We start from the raw sequence: 17,133 nt of genomic DNA, 5'->3' as shown, positions 1-17,133 counted from the left end.
CAGCCAGGCACCCTTTTCGATTGCAGGCGTTAACACCCTAGCAAATATGGCCAGCGGAATGTCAAGAAACTCTTACGACGATGATCATGCAGTACTCGACGATGACTTCCTCAATGATGGTGGGTAGCCCGACTCGATCTCTTAAGGCCAGAGGCTTATTTTCTACAGAAGTCGAACCTGACGAACCCTCCTACAACACTACCGATCGCACCCCTTTAACGGGCAACATTCAATCGTCATCTTCCAGCGCGCCTCTGAATCAAAGTTATTTGACTTCTAGAATACCCGGCGAAGACAGACATGCGCCACAAAATACCATTGATGAGAGTGTTTGGGACACAGTATCTCGAGACTTGTTCGCAGTACGGGAGAAAATGGAGCAAGTCCTCTACCCCAAGTATTTACTAGGAGGCATGCTCCAGAGACAAGGCACCGGCATGGGTGATGTCGAGAATCAAGGAGGAGGGTTTGGAAGAGATCTTAGAGGGCTCTTGGGACGCTGGCCGGACGCAGATGGAATCTTGCAGGGAGGAATGAGTGAGGGTCTAAGAGATTGGGATCTATGGTGAGTTACCCTGGAAAGACCTCTCTCATTTAGGAGAAGCATGCTGACAGCTTTGCTTAGGGGGCCTCTAATATTCTGCCTGCTGTTGAGCGTCTTCCTCTCCATGCGTGCCAGCAAAGGCCAAACCGACCTGGTCTTTTCCGGTGTCTTCTCCCTGGTCTGGATCGGCGAGGCTGTGGTGACCCTTCAGATCAAACTGCTCGGAGGGAACATGTGAGAACTTGTTGTCCCCTCATACTAGCTGTGCTGACTCAGTTCTAGTTCTTTCATGCAATCCGTCTCCATCATTGGGTATACCCTCTTCCCCCTGACCATTGCTGCCCTACTCAGTGCCGTTGGCTTACCGACTATTGCGCGCATTCCTGTCTACATTGTCCTTGTTGCATGGTCACTTGCAGCCGGAGTTAGTATCCTCGGAGGATCAGGGGTTGTCAAGAATAGGGTGGCTTTAAGCGTCTATCCTCTCTTTGTCTTCTATGTCAGTCTCGGCTGTCTTTGTTTTATTAGTTAGATTTTAGGAAGCGGGTTTACTGGTGAATCGCCCGCACTGACACCATAGTATTCTGGCCTCTGATGCAGAAAATTGGACTTCGATAGGACAGTAGCATCTCGAAGTTTTGCTTCTAGTAAGGCCTGACGACATTGGCGTGGGTGGGGCGGAAGAGGCCTTTGTGAGTGTGATTGTGCGGAGCAGGGCGAGAAGGGGCCTGGCATGCCTTGAGCCGCTTCATCGTATCGATACCAATATCTTTTGTGCCGACCGCCCATCCCCTTGACTGCGTATCCATCTCTGGATTCCAGCGTCTCTTTTCATTGTCGCTTCCGACGGATACTGCACGCTCCGGGTGTACTCCAACAGCCTCATATTGCTGGTGAACACTTTGCAACAGGCGCTGTCGGCTACCTGATTTCGTTCATCAAGCCACTGAGGTCAACCGCCGCTCTCGCACCGCCTCTCGAGCCTTCTGGCGCCTCAATCACGAGCAGCCTCTCTGCCTTTCTTTCGAACTCGGAGCAAGTACTCCGTTCATTCAAGGATATCTGGACCGGGTCCATGTGGGGTTTCGTGGCCTAACCGAATCTGAAGACCGAGAACTCATCGCACATCCATCTGTCCCAACCTCGACATCTGCGGCGACCGAAGCGGAAACATCTATCGCGAAGGAGGATTGTCTCTGTGAGATCCCGCTTCCTGGAGGCCTCGCAGCACCACACGAGCTACAGGATTTTCCATCAACAAGAACCCGCCTACTATCATCCTGATCACACACGATGTCTACGAGCGATCAAGGAGAAAATCTGCCATCGCGTCAGGAATCCACAGAAGACACAGTCATACAAGATCTGCCGCCTCAAGATGGGAGTTCAGACGGTGAGGGGGGCGAACGCACCGCGCGGGAGAAACTGAAGAAGACATCAATCGCAGGACTTTCACAATACTCCAAGGCAAAGCCTGGGGAGATTGGGGACCATCTTGTGGGCGACGCCACAGGTGTCGAAACTGCGCCTGAGTTGCAAAGCGAAAACGGACTGGTACGAGGCCGGCCTTCCAAGAAACGATCCTTTGAAGATTTGCAGAACGAAGAGTCTGGACCTGGTGTCGAGAACGGAGGCCCTCCTTTGCCAAAGAAGGGAAGCCAGCACAAGAGAATGAGATCCCGGGAGATCTCAGGGAACGATGAGGAGATACAGACGTTTGAAAAATACGAGGACATGGCGAGTCCAGTCCTGGAAGAGAGTGATGCAGAGGCGCAACAGTCTCCAGGCGGGCCTGGGGTCCTAGTTTCGGCGCCTTCAAAGGAGGAAATGGACACAGCAGCTAGTGTACCGGGCCTGGAAGATGCAACAGCAGAGGTTAGACTACCTAATGTTGCCTCTATCTCGGAGAAGCAGCCGGCTGCTACAGAGCCTTCGACCAAAACCATTCCGCCGCCAGAACAAGCAGCTAAATCGCAGATCTCAGTATCATCTGGCTTTGCTAACACGTCAACGGCATCTCCATTCAGTAGCTTCAAATCGCCCAAATCACCCGAGAAGGAGGTCGAATCAACTTCATCTCCTGGTAACGGCACTTCAAACTCTGCTTTCGCTTCTTCCAGCCTATCTGCATTCGCTGCGTCCGAAAAGTCACCTTTCGGAGCTGTAGGCGCAGCCGCCAAAGCTGGTGGTGGATTTGGTGACAGCAGAGGAACGAGCGGCTTTGCGTCGACTTCTGGCGGGTTCGGAGGTGCATCACTGTTTGCAAGTAAGCCCATGTCAGGGTTTGGTTCAGGAGGCGGATTTGGCTCAGCTGCTGGATTTGGAGGTGGAAGCGGATTTGGAAGTGCTGCGAAGCCACTTGGTTCGGGCATCTCTCCATTTGCTGCTCCCTCGGGGACGGCGGGCGCGTTTGGAAAACCCAAACCGTTCGGAGCAAAATCAAATGAAGAAGAGGAAGAAAGTGAAGACGGAGGTGAAAACGACGAAGCCCAGCAACCTGGGGAAGAAGTCGAGCAAGATCCGAGATTCCACGAGCAAGAGCGTAAGTCCTGTTCTATTACATGTGAGGGCGATTTGCTAACTGACAATCGTGCTAGTCAACACAGGAGAAGAAGACGAGAAAACCATCTTCAGCTGTCGGGCGAAGTTATATCACTTTGACAGGGAATGGAAAGAAAGCGGCCTAGGAGACTTCAAGATCAACATGCGATATGAAGCAAGATCAACGGAGCAGACCCTTACCACGGATGACAAGAATGCAGCAGGCAAAGAGACCAAAGATGAAAACGAATCTGGAGACGCAACTGAGGAAGATATCGAAGCTGCAATCGACGGAGGCGAACCTGAATCGTCTATGACTCTTGAACGCAGAGGACGACTGATCATGCGGGCGATGGGCACACATCGTCTACTGCTCAACACGCCGGTATTCAAAGAGATGAACGTGGGCACGCACGATGGCAAAGAACCGAGTGGGAAGACTATGCATCTCACCGGTCTGGAGGGAGGGAAACCAACGGGATTTCAGATAAAGGTAAGACATCTGCGAACGCCCTCTCACGAACGCTGCTCTCAAGACTCATCCTTTTGTTTTGATTCGGCTCAATTTCGTCTGTCCTACTGACTCACTCGGAATAGGTTGGTAAAGAAGAGACCTTGAGGGAAATCTACTACAAGATCCGGGAATTGCAGGAAGAGCTGTGATGAGACACAAAGGCCCAAAACCTGCCATTGGTCTTCTGGACATCCCCAGCTTCATAATCTTCAAAGCCACCGCGGGTACGGCAAGTGCAGTCAGTATTGGAGGCTCCGCGAAAGAAAAACAACCACGCAATGGCGCGAAGAAGAGTCCAGGTCATACCTCCTACCTACGCACCTATCAACCTACAGTACTTTGCTTGCGGTGCTTGCCTAGTTCCCGTCCACAGTGCATGAAAAGGCTCTGGGGAGTTTTGGAATGACGTTTTTTGGCGAATAAAGGGCATATCTTGGTGGAAATGTTAGGCAAAATCCCCTCAAAAGACGCGGAATGGATGGCCCGGACCGTATGGATTGATTTCAGCGAGGATGAAAAGGGAAGCCAGCCAGCCCAGTCCAGCCACACGCAATGCTCGATACGCGGTACTCGATACTCGACTTGGAATGTTTTGTGCAAAGCCATTGCAACTACAGACAGTTAGGATAAATGAGCGCCCACCGCCCCTCTCAGCACAACTCACCAGAGTTTTCAAATTTGAATATTTCAACAACCCAAAACAAAGACGAGAACAAGAATAACAAAAATAGTTTCTATGCCATCCCGACCCATTCAAATCCATTGCCCAAAACTTCAACATTGAGATTAGGTGAACGTGCCCTTCCTTCCTTCGAGAACCAACCTGCTTGGTATAGTAATAGAGACATCCACCCTGGCCGTCCGTTCACGTACAGATTATTTTCCCAGTCCGTTTGCCCCGACATTATTCATTGCATGAAGTCCGCATCCATTTCCCATGGCCATTGCCCTTGCTCTTGCCATTGCCATTGCAATATCCCATACAAATGCATGAAAAGTCCCCTTCCGGCGTCAATCATATTATCACATGCGCCTTCTTGGGGTTCAAAGAACAATCATCCCCACACCCGCGACAAGCGCACTGCCAATCCACATCCAAAAGAGCACGTTCCTGCCGAGCTCCCCGCCGACTCGAGCTCCCCCGCCATTGCCCGTGAGATGGAACGGGCCCCCGTGCGAGGGCAAGGTGGTGGCGACGACAATGGTCGCTCCGTTCGTCGTGTAAGTGTAGGTTATGGCTTGGGCGCCTTGGGCGTTGTTGTTTTCGCCAGGCCCGGCGTCATTGTCGTAGCCACAGGCGAGTGTGGGCTGGACGTTCCACGGCGTCGGTATGGTTAGGAGCTCGCACAGACTTGCAGGCGTGGATGTAACCTGGCCGTTCACGGTAAGTCGGGCGAAGTCGGTGAAGAAGTATTGTGTGCCCTCGGTGAGGGTTTCGTACTCGCCGTCCTCGTCCTCATCGATACACGTGGTGCACGGTTTTGCTTCGCATGTGAGTCCGCTTGGGCTCGAACCGCCACATGCAGGGAGGCTCCGGCAATCAAAGCCGTTGAGGTCGATTTGCTCGTAGGCGGTACACAAGGACGCAGGAATACTCATCGTCTCAGCCTGTGCGCCACCGTAGCTCGTTACATATGCGATGGCATATTCGCCCGATCCGTAAGGCGTGGTCGTTGCTTCGACAACGTTGTCGATGTGAGTGGAGCAGAGCTTCGGCTCACATGTGGTCTGCGCAGTGGGGGCACAGTCATCGCACGCGCCGCAGGTCGAGCACTTGTAGACTGTGGTGTAGCTAGTGAGAACAGGACATGGGACGTATGATGTTATGGTGATGATTTCCGTCGAGAGATATGACGTATAGTAGGACGGAGAGTATGTCCACGTCGTAGCTTGTACGACTTGGGTATACTGTCCATCGTCGCTGGTGGTCGAGGCTGTTAGGGCGGGTAATGAATTGTTTTTGGTGAATGCACCAAAGAGTAGCAAGGCTGTGGACAGGATAACTACTTACTAAGTGTCTCGCCTCTGTATCGGGGAGAGGAGACCCGTAAAGAATGGTATGGCACGCATGCGACAATCCTAATATAGTATCCCAGTCGTCTGTCCAATATTGAAGTAGAGGCACCTCTGTCAACGCCCCCGGGGAAGTGATTATCCTTCTCTCCAATTGTTCGACTCAACCAGCTCTGCAAAAGTTGATGGAGTGTCTTTTGAGAGGAGGAGCACCTCCAGTAAGGCGCAAACGCCTTTTTGAAGGATGAAAAAGCATCTTAGGACGCCTCAAAATCCGGATGTTGGGTTGATACAAAAACATGCGGTCTTGGTTGCGAGGACCACGGCTGGTCGCATCAGCCCGCCACAAAACCCACCCGAGGAGGGAGCACTCGAGATATTGCCCTTTGCAGGGTCTGACCACCTCTTCAGTCTTAACAGCGCATAGCTCTTCCGTCATGCCGCGCGGGCTCGATAGGAGCGAGAAGTAGCAACGCCAATCATGGCTATGAAAAGAGTAAAAAGGTGGAAGTTGACTTTGGGGACCCGAGGAGTTGCCGCGGAAACGAGCCTTGCGAATAGTGCGAGGCTCAAGAAATGCATTTCTCGAGAAGCGGGAAATCCACAAGTCCGATGCAGAACCCAGCTCAAACGGCGATGGTCAGTAGACAGCAATATATTTAGGTAATAGCTGCACGAATCCCGAGATCACTGCCAAGGTGCGGTCGGGGGCTTGTTGTATACGAACACCGAGATGATTGCGAGCATGTTCCTTACGAATGTACATTCGATGCTTCCCATCTCCCCAAGTGCGACGACCAGTGTGTAGGGCAGGAGGGTCTCCATTCAAAGGGTTTATCATGTTAGGGACATAGGACCATTTATTGATAGGTACAGAATGGTAGGGCCACCACGATCCAGTGGCCTACAGCGCCACCTTTCCTCGGCTTCAGCACGCATTGGGATGTCCGGATGAAGATAATGGACCATTCCATCGTGTCTAGCAAGTACAGCTCTTGGTGTGCAGCATGCAGTGGGACCGCGGACATTGTTACAACGCCATCTGTTCTCGCTTACGGAGGACTCGGTAAGTCGGGACTTCCAGGGTGGTTTCAGCCTAGCGAACATAACCTCCAGCCTGACTTCCAGCCGCGCGGCAGCGACAATGTCTGCCATCAAGCTCGAACGCAGCATTTCATCCATGCTGTCATGATGCTGTCGAGGACTTATTAACCTCCTCGCTGTTACGCTTCTGACCGTTTTCCAGAACCAGAGCCACATAACGATGCCCGTCAAGACCCCTCGCGAACGCGCTGACTTCGAGATAGCGCTGATCTGTGCGTTGCCCCTGGAAGCTGAGTGCGTGCAAGAATTATTTGACAAATTTTGGGAAGATGAGGGCAAGAATTTTAGGAAAGCTCCTGGGGATCCCAGTGTCTATACAACTGGAGTGATAGGGCAACACAATGTGGTTCTAGCCTATATGCCCGGTATAGGGACCACTCCCGCCGCGGCGGTTGCGGGCTCCTTGCGCGTGAGCTTCCCAAATATCAAGCTCGCTCTAGTGGTCGGTATCTGCGGAGGCATGCCCTACGGGACCGGGACCGATCAAGAAGAAATCATGCTCGGCGATGTGATCATCAGTCAAGCACTCCTCCAATATGACTTTGGGAGGCGGCGTCCAAGGGGATTTGAGAAGGAAGATATTCGAGACACACTTGCTCGTCCTAGCCCAGAGATCCGAGCTATCCAGGCTAAGCTAAGGACCAGTCGGTACAAGCAGAGAATGCAAAATAACATGATTACCTTTCTCCAAGACATACAGCGGAAGCGGCCTGAGATCAGGTATCGAGGCCAAGAGAATGATATCTTGTACCATTCATCGTATATACATCGCCACCCACCAGGAACATGTGATGGGTGCAAGAGAGATGGCGAGATTTGCGAATTAGCCCTCAAAACGGAATGCGAAGATCTAGGCTGTGACTCTATAATGCGTGTAAAGCGCAGTCGCTCCATGGGTGGGTCAACAACACAGCCTGTCGTCCACTTTGGCATCATGGCTTCTGGGAACACTGTGATGGCATCAGGTCAGCACCGTGACCTGATGGCGCAAGCGGACGGAATCATTGGTTTCGAAATGGAAGGGGCCGGCGTATGGGATTACTTCCCCAGCATTGTTATCAAAGGCGTATGCGACTATACCGACAGTCACAAAAGGAAGGGATGGCAAAGATACGCAGCGGCAACAGCAGCAGCGTGCGCGAAGGCCTTTTTGGTCCAGTGGAGCGAAGACGAAGTACCGATCTGTTCAGGTGAGTTTCGATATTTCAACCTTCAATGGCTTTGACCGTTTATGAAGTTTTACCTTGCGAAAGCTAAGTCGTATTGTCTCCTAATGTGAATTACCAGAACCTGTACGGCCAGCTCCCTTTGATCACATCTCGGAGTTCATCGGTCGTACTGAGGAGCTGAAGCATCTCCAACAAGCAATTTTCGATCCAGAGGGTCGCCGGATTGTATCTCTACTTGATGCAGGGGTTGACTGGCCCTCGAGCTTGTCTGTCAAGTCAAGTCAGAGTACTCCAATTGCTCAATCTTCTAAATCCAAGGTGCCAATCAATTGACGTCTGAGAAGGATATACTCGGCATTGGAAAGAAGGTCAGAATTCTAGGGCATGGAGGCGACCATCCTGACGCCAAAACCCTTGTCTAGGAGTGGCTTACCAACCAATCCACAGACTGATGGTTCTTAGCGCTGGACGGTGCTGATGATGAACGCTTGTGAGCATAGAGATCAGACTCGGACGATCAGAAGAAACGTTGATGGAGTGGTTGCCACGCGCGACCTATGGGTCGATCCTCATCACGACCAGATCACGACGCGTAGCTAGGGATGACCAAATTGGCGGCGATGTCAGTCGACGGGAATCTTCCTGAATGCGTCAGGGAGACTTGAAATGCCGGAGGAGCAGTGCAGAGCCACCACCCTGCTACCGAAGCTCACCTATCTCCCACTCGCTATCGTCCAGGCCCCTTCATATATCCCTACAACCCAAGAGACGGTCAGCGCCTATCTGGAGCTCATGGATAAATCTGAGGACAAAGTGAGCAAGCTTCTAAGTGAAGATTGTGGAGATTACTCACGATACTCTGGTGCATAGAATCCATTTGCCGCCCTTTCTTCATCTTGTTTGAACAAATCCCCCGACATCACCCGCGAGCGCCAGAGTTTCTTAGTGCTGTGGCCTGTCTTCACGAAAAGGACATTCCATTGTCTCTACTGCCAGAAGTTAGCTCGAAGAAAGAGATGGTAGACGCCATCACCACACTGAATGGATATTCGTTTGTGACAAGCCGGGCAATGTGCAGAGAAGGGAGTTATTCCGAAGCATTGTATGATATTCATCGGCTGGTGCACATCGCTGCTCGGAATTGGCTAAAAGTGAACCGTACACTTCCTGGTTTGATGAAAGCGTTTGCCATGATGGTCGCATGAAGGGAGCCTGAACTGTGATGCTAGGACCAATGTACCACCTCACGTATTGTAAACCCTGGATGGGCACTCTTTCAGCAAGGTGACCCATCTCGCGCATTGGAGACGCCGGAATGGGTGAGAGGGGAGGATCATCCTGATACAATGATGGCCATGGGCACCCTTGCCATGATGCTCCGCCAGCTGAGGAAAGAAGAGGCTTTTAAGCCCCTGGCAAAATGTGCACAAGAACGACGTCGGGTCTAAGGGATTGACCATCCCGACACTCATTTTTCGCCCGGGAATCTGGTTAGTTGGCGATCCTGACCAGCCGAGACTGCAATATCACTATATCTCCTGTTCCAATCGGTAGCGGAGGACCCTTGAGTAGAAATGAATAGGACGAAGCATCAATTCGCATCACCACAAGATGATTTTTTGGGACTTTGTAGGGTCATCGCCAAGACAAGTGATTTAGTCGTCCGAGTCAAGCAGCTTTCACCGTCTCAGACACCAACGACATCTCACACCATGACTTCAGCCGAAACCTCTCCTAGACTCGAAGCCGAACTGTCCCTGCTCGAGGCAATGTATCCCGGGAACATCACCTTTGACTCTCGAAGTCGGGATCTTCTTTTCACGCCTAGTGATTCCCAGAGGAGTGCCCTGCTCCTACGGCTTCCAGACCAATACCCCGAAAAGGGAGTTCCCGAAGTAATATCGGCGTGTGATAACTCCAGAAACGACATCCGCGACAGGATTCGACGGGCCATTGACGGCCTGGGTGCTGAAGGGATAGGCGGGGAGGTCTTGGATCAAGTCGTCAGTATCTTTGAGGATGAGATTTCTGGGACCGCTTCGGATTTGACTGCGTGCTCAGTTGGGGGATCAAAAGGCAAGGAACAGCAGGCTGCCAGGGATCAAAGTGCTGGATCGCTACCAAGGTCAAGGACTGTAATAATCTGGCTCCATCATCTCCTGGCGACCTCAAAGCGAAAACTAGCCGTCAACCCTACTGCATCGTCTCCAGCGTTATCTCCCAGCAGTGCCGTCTCCGGCATAACTAAACCAGGGTACCCTGGCATAATGGTGTTTTCTGGGCCCAGCGACCTCGTGGACTCACACCTCCGAGAGCTAAAAGCGCTGAATTGGCAAGCATTCCAGGTACGTTATGACTCTGATGAGAATGCCGGACAAGAGGAGCAAGAACGAGACGAGTGGATATTCTCACACGAAAAGGGGAAGATCATCGAAGTCGAGTCGATGGCAGAGGTGGTCAAGGACATCGTGAAGGAGGGGAACAAGCAGCTGTTCTTGGAGGCGGTGGGTGTCAAGTGATTGCGGAAGCAAGGTTTGTGCCACTACAGGGAAATAGGAACGATATGGTGAAAATCAGCAACACATTCATTGAGGTGCTCAAACATATCCGATGAAGGAGGGCCCGCTCTACAGACCAAACAATCGTCCTCAGCACCGAATTCGCGACAAATATGGACTACAACAAGAAAAAACAGCCAGGATGTATGTCGACGCCCCGTTATACCATCTACATGCCGATAAAGGCGTTTCCCAGCACCAAACTATCCACCGCCCGGTCTCGCTGCATGCCATGCCGTTTCCGATAGTCCTCCAACTTCTTTTGTTCCTTCATGATGGCCCTCGTGCCCAGTGCTTCATACAATGCGGCCACACCTGTGGCGCTGACCTTGCCCCGGGAGTCTATGGAGGACCTGGAGCTGACGCCGTCAGTCGATGTCGGAGAGGTGCTTGCTCCGAAGCTGCTGTCGCTACTGCAGCTGCCTCGCGGGGAAGACTCGCCCCTGGAAGTCAGACTCGACCTGGGACTGGTGGAGGTGGTGGCGGCGGCAGTGGAGATTTCGACAGGAGACTTCGTCATCTCCTCCTTGTCGTCGATGAATCCCCCGGCCTGAATGCGTGCCGTGGGCATGGAATGAGAACTGTTGGTGCGGATCCTCCTGGGAAACATGTCTTCGTCCAAGGGCCTCGGGGCCCGACTTAAAGTCCGACTTGGAGGAGCCGTCTCCAGCGACTTCATCTCGCGACAAGGTCTCCCTTTACGGACGATGCGCGACCACCAATGCCGCTTCTTGGTCTTCTCACCCTTCCCCGTCTTCTGGCTGCAGTTGGCGGCCATGATGGCGGCCATCCCGGAGGTTTCCCCGGTCAAGTTGTCGAGAGCCTGGATGGTGGTTCCTGTGGTGCTCGTGACGATCAAAGGTGCAATGGACAGTGGCGGGACCGAAGGTGGCATGGTTGATGAGGGTAAGAAGGAAAAGGGTTATTGAGATAGACAAAAGAAAAAAAATGAGGGTGGTTGAAAGTTGTTGAGCAACGGTGCTGACACAATACTGTATGATGATGAGAGGGGTGTATATGTGTGTGTGTGTGTGTGTGTGTGAGACCGGGTTTCCCGAGTATGTGTTGTCTGGAGTAAGTATCGTGATTAGGTGTTGAATGTTGTGCCGCCTTGTTTTGTTCCCTAATCTTTGCCCTTTCCTTTCTCACGGATGATCTTTCCTGCTGAAGTAATGAACAACATCCCCCATGAAGCAGGGTTCTTTATATCTATACATCTATCATCAACCGTGTGCGTATACCGTATCGAACGCCCCTGTTCCCACTTCTTTTCGTTACATCCATCCATCAAACCACACACCCGTCCATACGTAGGTAACCTACCAGTGTATGTCTGTGCGTGTGTCTCCGCAATGACCTTTGTATAGAAACAGACAGGCAAAATAACCTCGCCCTCGCTCCATTGGCTGGTGCGGTCGTTTGGGATTGTGGTTGTCGTCATCAGCCCAGCCCGTGACTTACTGGCTTGCTCGAGAAGGAGTGAGTGAGCAATTAAATTGTTCCAGGGAGCCCAAGGCAAGGGCTGGGGCCCAGACCCAGACCGTAGCTGTGACATATTCAGCCTAATAGGCAAAGTAGTGGCGTGGCTGCGCCTGAAGGGTTCTCTTCTCCCTCGTACTGTAGGTACTGGGGGAGGGTGCCAGATAAAAGTGGCTGTGCGCTGGGTGGTACCCACGAAACTTAAACCTATTTCCGGGGGGATGTAACCAGTAGCTCTCGGAGGGAACGGAAGTGATTTTAACACTTCTCTTGCTCCTCGTAGCACCAGTAGCTGTTCGTGCCTTCGCGAGACGAGACGAGCTAAACCCCTAGAGCAAGCCCCAAGCGAGCGAATAGCACAAATAACATGTACCCCATACCAGAATACCCGAGAGTTGCTGTACTGGTACTTCCATGCGAGCTGAACCGAACCACGGCTAATACTACTGAACTGAAGAGTCCTAGGATCCAAAATCCACAAAGGCCTCTCTTTCTCTTCCCAAACTATGCCCCTCTCTCCTCACCCCAAGTAGCTTTCATCGTACCTCGTAAGATGGTTGGCTATTCTTGTTTGTTATAATGCATGGTCTGAGAGCCAGCGGATTAAGGTCTAAGGCCCCCCCTAGCCTGAGGTCTAGACTCCCAGACTTCAGTTTTTACAGCTCGGTCGATTTTGCCAGCTGTGACGACAGAGTTTAGATGGCGTTTCGTTACATTCGCAAAGATTCATCGTTATTTCCTCCATAGTACAGAGACACAGATAGTTATAGTATCATCCATCAATCCACCATCCACCTGTACATCAGTCTCGCAGCTCCATAGACGTGTATCATTAGCCGGCATTGTACAGAGAAACGTCGTTCTTGTAACAGAATCGCCAAAGAGGCTACCTGCCCGAACCAGTGTGCGAGGTGCCTTTGCTCGTGCCTCGTGCGGTGACGGCTAAAACGACTGGTTGGCATCGCATGCATCGGAAGAGCTTACGTCCCGTCCATGCTCATGCCTGCCATCTCGCCATTGATCCCAAAAAATTGGAACCAATCCTCCACGTTGAGCGTCGTTGGCGCTACAGGGGCGTTTCCGAGTGAGCTCGTCGACCATCCGTCACTGTCAGGGAGTTCCATGCCTGCTCCCATCATCCCTTGCATTCCGGGAGGCCATACTTGAGGCTGCTGTCCTTGCCCTGATATATCTATATGTGGAATTGGTTGCCCGCCTCCTGCCATACCGGTTTGCTGTCCCTGCAGTTGCTGTAGTTGAGGATCCACCGCATGATTCAGGACGGGACTTGTGCTGAACCCTACAACATCCCCAATCGTGCCATCAGGGAATAGCTGATCCGGCTGGAAGTTCTCCCAGAGTTGCTGTGAAATGTTTGGCGAGTCTCTGGTGACTAGGAACAAGTCTGGCGGCGTCGCAGGGATCGAATACCCATTGAACGGGGAGTTGGCCCGCGTAGGCCCTCGCGATGGCAACCGTGATGCGCCTCGAGACCGGGATGGGGGTAGATATTGTTCGTTCTGCAGTGGAGGTGAGCCCAAATAGTTGTGCTGCTGTGGTTGAGGTATCTCGCGAGAGGGTGTCACGGCAGGTGTTTGAGGCCGGGACCGCTCATACGACATTTGAGGGGCTGGTGGTCCAACATTGAATGCAAGGTCGATGTCGTCGAACTTACGTTTGGCTGGATTCGCCGGCGGTGCTGGCGGCGGCGCGGGGATAGGTGTGGCGCTTGCCATCCCGTTCGAATTGCCATTGGCTTGGTTTTGACCTTGATCGCGTTGGTTGATTTTGGCCCTTTGAGCCTTCTTCCCTGTGGCCTTCTGGAGCCTCTCCTCCAGCACCTTGTTGCCGAGAATGGACTCGAAAAGAGTGTGGACCATTTTGGCAACAAGCCACACTTTCGACACCTCCTTCAACGCGTTCATGCATACGTTGATGCGCTCCTGACTCGCAGCCACAACAGATGGTACCGAAGATCGCATTTGATAGACATGCATAATGAGTGCGGAGAATAAACTATACACGCTGCAACGGGGTTAGTGAGCAGATGAATGGCAAATATGAGAAACTCACATGAACGCAGGCGTGTACTTGACTTGGTCGTGAGCAAGGAGGTTTTCCATAATTGAGGTTATCATTCCGGCAGCTTGGAAAGCGATTGTCCTCGACGGATAAGCCATGTCAACATTTTCATAGTCGTGGGGTTTTGCCGTTGCCGGCGGCATATGGGCTCGGTGCAGCAAGCACAAGGTGGTACTGGTAGAGTTTGTCAACGCCTGACTGAGTTTCCGGTATGACACACTTACTAGTAGTTGGAATGCAGAAGTGCCGACCAGAAATGATGGCGTGAGCGTTCCCAGTAAACCTCGCGAGGGCAATTCTGCAACCAGTCCGCCAACGCCATGTCGCTGTGAGTCAGATCGATCGCGTTGGTTCGACGAGCTTTGGAGGCCACCGAGTATTGCTGGGAAAGCACGAGACCCATGATCTCGCAAAGTTTGACATACTGTAAGAAGAACTGGATGTGCACTGGATCGGCCTGATAGTCATGGTTCGGGTCTCCCTCGTCTTCGATAAAGTCTTCCTCTGTGATCATCTCGACGTCTGAATCGTCCGTGTTGATGGAAACGGGTCGGCCCAGGGCCACCGCTACAGATCGATCTCTCGTGAAAAGCGACCACCATACTCTCTTCCATAGTCGCTTGTCTTGCCTACTCAACTGGGAACTTTCCACACTGTCGAAGAGGGTTAGCTGACTTCTTCATTGGAAGTACACAATTCTATAGTACCTTCGATGCATGCCCGCACCTTGGGCAACTACAATGGCCACCCTGGTCCAGTAAAATACATTCTTTGTCACATCTGCTGCAATGTTAGACCGGGCGACGTCGGCATATTCAGTGACCGCCAGGCCCTTACCTTCGGGGCCCTCCCAGTACCAGCCCATCAATATCAAAGCCTGGACAATGGTAATGCGATCATCTTCATAGTTTGCATCATACAGGGCCTTGGCGCGTTTGTAAAAAGTCATTGCTGCCGGCGTAGTCGAGCCAGTGGCGTCCATCAGTTGCGGATTAGTGCAGACCCTGGAACCAGCCAGCAAGATGGCCTGCAGCAGCAGCAACGACGGCGGGTTCTTTGTATCCTTGTATCTCTTCATAAACCGGCTTCGATTGATGACTGGCACAATAGGAGCGACCCATCGAAAGTAAGCGTCGACAAGCTCATCACACAACGCACGGGGTGGAAGCAGGAATGCCCCCCTTTGCTGGAGGATCTCTATTTCCATCTGGTCCGGCTCCGTTAGGCGAGCGCGAGCGCCTCTGATGTTCTCAGGCAAGGGGTAGTGAACCACGTCAGTGGTACCATGCCGATCATGGACCAGTAATGATAGGTTTGACGACTCCCCCAAGTAGGCTACTCGACCGGCTTCTTTAATGGGCGCTCGGGCGAATTTGGGCTTCATGAACTGAGCCATGGTGCTGTTGTTCGCAGCTTGTTGTGCGGCTTGCGCCTCCGACATCTGTGTCGAGGGGATGCCATCAGGCGAATTGTAGCCAACAGTAGGCTTTGGTTGTGTTGGGCGCGTTAGGCGAGGGTCCGTGGGCGTGCCCGCCTGCTGTGAGTCGCCGGCCTCACTGAAGTCCTGGTCGTCAACCTTTCTACTTTCGAAGCTACGGAGCAAGGACGCTCCTCAAAAACTCCAGGAGAAAGACAGGTCCTACCTCTCGTCATCTTTGGCTCGGGCGGCACTGGCCCTTTTCCGCTTGGGAATGGGAATTCGACATTCGATAGAAAAGGCAACACAATTCGTGCATGGGACCCTAGAGGTGGTCAGTGACGCGCGCAATCAGCGATGCTGGGTTGACAGAACAGTACTTACCCGAGAGATGCTGCGTCGCATCGCACCTAATCCAAAGGACGTGTTAGAGCTCGATCCACTATTGCAGTCTCCCCCTGTTCGAGAGTGGAATGGCAACCTACTTTGCGGGCGTGACATGTTTCTGCAGAGTGGACACGTTAGCAATCCTTTCCAAAAAGTTGAGTATTTCTGCCATGTGTTTGTCCCGTGCTCATTGGATCAGGGTTGTGTTTTGCGCCTGTCTCCAACTGCCAGCATCATGTTGATGACAAGTACCACTTTTGGACCGAGGTTCTCGGTTTATCGCGAACTCCAGAGGGATAAAAGTATTAAGGTGAACATGTCCGCATGAGCTCTTGTGACGTCCTTTCGACCTGCAACAGAGGCAGGACCGTCTATTGTGCGAGCCGCCAAACCCAACTTCACCGCATGACCCGCGTCGTCGCAAGGTAAAAAGAAAGTTCAGGAAGAGGAGGTGAGCTTACCACACGCTCGAGATGCGCGCTGCCTGGACAATGCGTTAGCAAATGCGGAAATGAGGGCAGAAGTCTCGTCATGACCATGTACCTTCTGAAGCTGGGATGGCCTGGAGTTTGGCTCGCCGGCGCGCTGTTTGTGGCGGGTTGATCGTTGGATGTCTGCGACGCCGCAGCTGCAGAAGGTGCCTCCTGCGACTCGGACTGTGGGCTTGGGTCACTCATGGCTGCAACAGGTTCAGACCACAGTACAGCGAGCAAGGTCTACGGTGCCGTAGGAGCAAAGGGGCATTCCAGCCAAAAAGCAACGACAGCAAGGAGGTCGAGAGGAAGCGGTGACAAAGTCGACTTCGAAAACTGAATACGAGGGGAGAGGATCTTGTAAAGACGATCTGGTGGTTCTGGATGCAGAGAGCACATGAATGCCAGGCCCTGGTACCGTCTTCCGCACTTTGGTGGGTGGGCGGGCTTGGAGGGCTGGTCAGCGGAATGGAAATTTTTAGTGTGGCCATAGGCTTCGTAGCCATGCAAAAGCATCGCCTGTCCATCATCCCACTGGGGGTTGCTCTGGGGTGTCCTCTGGCAGGCTGGACAAGTACGGAGTACGGAGTACGCGGTGCCCGCCTCAACTCCCCGGCCACCAAGCTTGCGCTTCAGACGCACTCCAAATCCACCAGTAACTTAATGATTGCGGGGTACCGGGGGCTTCGCTACAATGCCATGCTACTACTGGACTAGACAGGTCCAAAATACACCAGGGCAGAGCTCGCGGGTTGAACTGATTTGATTTGATCTCATGCCACGATCCAAGTGGGAAAGACCTTCCGGTTGATTTTCGAGCAGCCCTTGTCTCCCCTCGTGTTCTCGTCTCTC

General features: G+C 52.5%; 6 protein-coding genes across 6 annotated transcripts; 3 read left to right on the top strand and 3 right to left on the bottom strand.

The window, feature by feature from the left end:
* Positions 1–46: 46 nt before the first annotated feature.
* Z519_07773 (uncharacterized protein) lies at positions 47–1,076 on the top strand (the record flags this gene model as incomplete). Its single annotated transcript, XM_016765503.1, has 4 exons — positions 47–119; positions 169–565; positions 626–778; positions 827–1,076. 4 exons carry the CDS (start codon positions 47–49, stop codon positions 1,074–1,076), a joined length of 873 nt encoding a protein of 290 aa, XP_016618472.1.
* A 761-nt stretch (positions 1,077–1,837) lies between these two features.
* On the top strand, positions 1,838–3,748 carry Z519_07772 (uncharacterized protein; the record flags this gene model as incomplete). Its single annotated transcript, XM_016765502.1, has 3 exons — positions 1,838–3,086; positions 3,142–3,578; positions 3,683–3,748. 3 exons carry the CDS (start codon positions 1,838–1,840, stop codon positions 3,746–3,748), a joined length of 1,752 nt encoding a protein of 583 aa, XP_016618471.1.
* Positions 3,749–4,643: 895 nt separating this feature from the next.
* Positions 4,644–5,669, bottom strand: Z519_07771 (uncharacterized protein; the record flags this gene model as incomplete). The annotated part of the gene is made up of 2 exons (XM_016765501.1): positions 4,644–5,520; positions 5,611–5,669. The coding sequence occupies 2 exons, from the start codon at positions 5,667–5,669 to the stop codon at positions 4,644–4,646; spliced, it is 936 nt and encodes a 311-aa protein (XP_016618470.1).
* A 1,207-nt stretch (positions 5,670–6,876) lies between these two features.
* On the top strand, positions 6,877–10,404 carry Z519_07770 (uncharacterized protein; the record flags this gene model as incomplete). The annotated part of the gene is made up of 4 exons (XM_016765500.1): positions 6,877–7,906; positions 8,004–8,203; positions 8,513–8,747; positions 9,608–10,404. 4 exons carry the CDS (start codon positions 6,877–6,879, stop codon positions 10,402–10,404), a joined length of 2,262 nt encoding a protein of 753 aa, XP_016618469.1.
* Positions 10,405–10,612: 208 nt separating this feature from the next.
* Z519_07769 (uncharacterized protein) lies at positions 10,613–11,338 on the bottom strand (the record flags this gene model as incomplete). The annotated part of the gene is made up of 1 exon (XM_016765499.1): positions 10,613–11,338. The coding sequence occupies one exon, from the start codon at positions 11,336–11,338 to the stop codon at positions 10,613–10,615; it is 726 nt and encodes a 241-aa protein (XP_016618468.1).
* Positions 11,339–12,902: 1,564 nt separating this feature from the next.
* Positions 12,903–16,485, bottom strand: Z519_07768 (uncharacterized protein; the record flags this gene model as incomplete). Its single annotated transcript, XM_016765498.1, has 10 exons — positions 12,903–13,947; positions 13,996–14,178; positions 14,229–14,657; positions 14,712–14,787; positions 14,842–15,560; positions 15,648–15,746; positions 15,806–15,831; positions 15,907–15,926; positions 16,270–16,292; positions 16,352–16,485. 10 exons carry the CDS (start codon positions 16,483–16,485, stop codon positions 12,903–12,905), a joined length of 2,754 nt encoding a protein of 917 aa, XP_016618467.1.
* Positions 16,486–17,133: the final 648 nt, after the last annotated feature.

The sequence above is a fragment of the Cladophialophora bantiana genome (genome assembly GCF_000835475.1).
Source record: "Cladophialophora bantiana CBS 173.52 unplaced genomic scaffold supercont1.11, whole genome shotgun sequence".
Lineage (NCBI taxonomy): Eukaryota > Fungi > Ascomycota > Eurotiomycetes > Chaetothyriales > Herpotrichiellaceae > Cladophialophora > Cladophialophora bantiana.
Note: the sequence above shows the minus strand (reverse complement) of the source record. Positions and strands in the feature narration are given on the sequence as shown.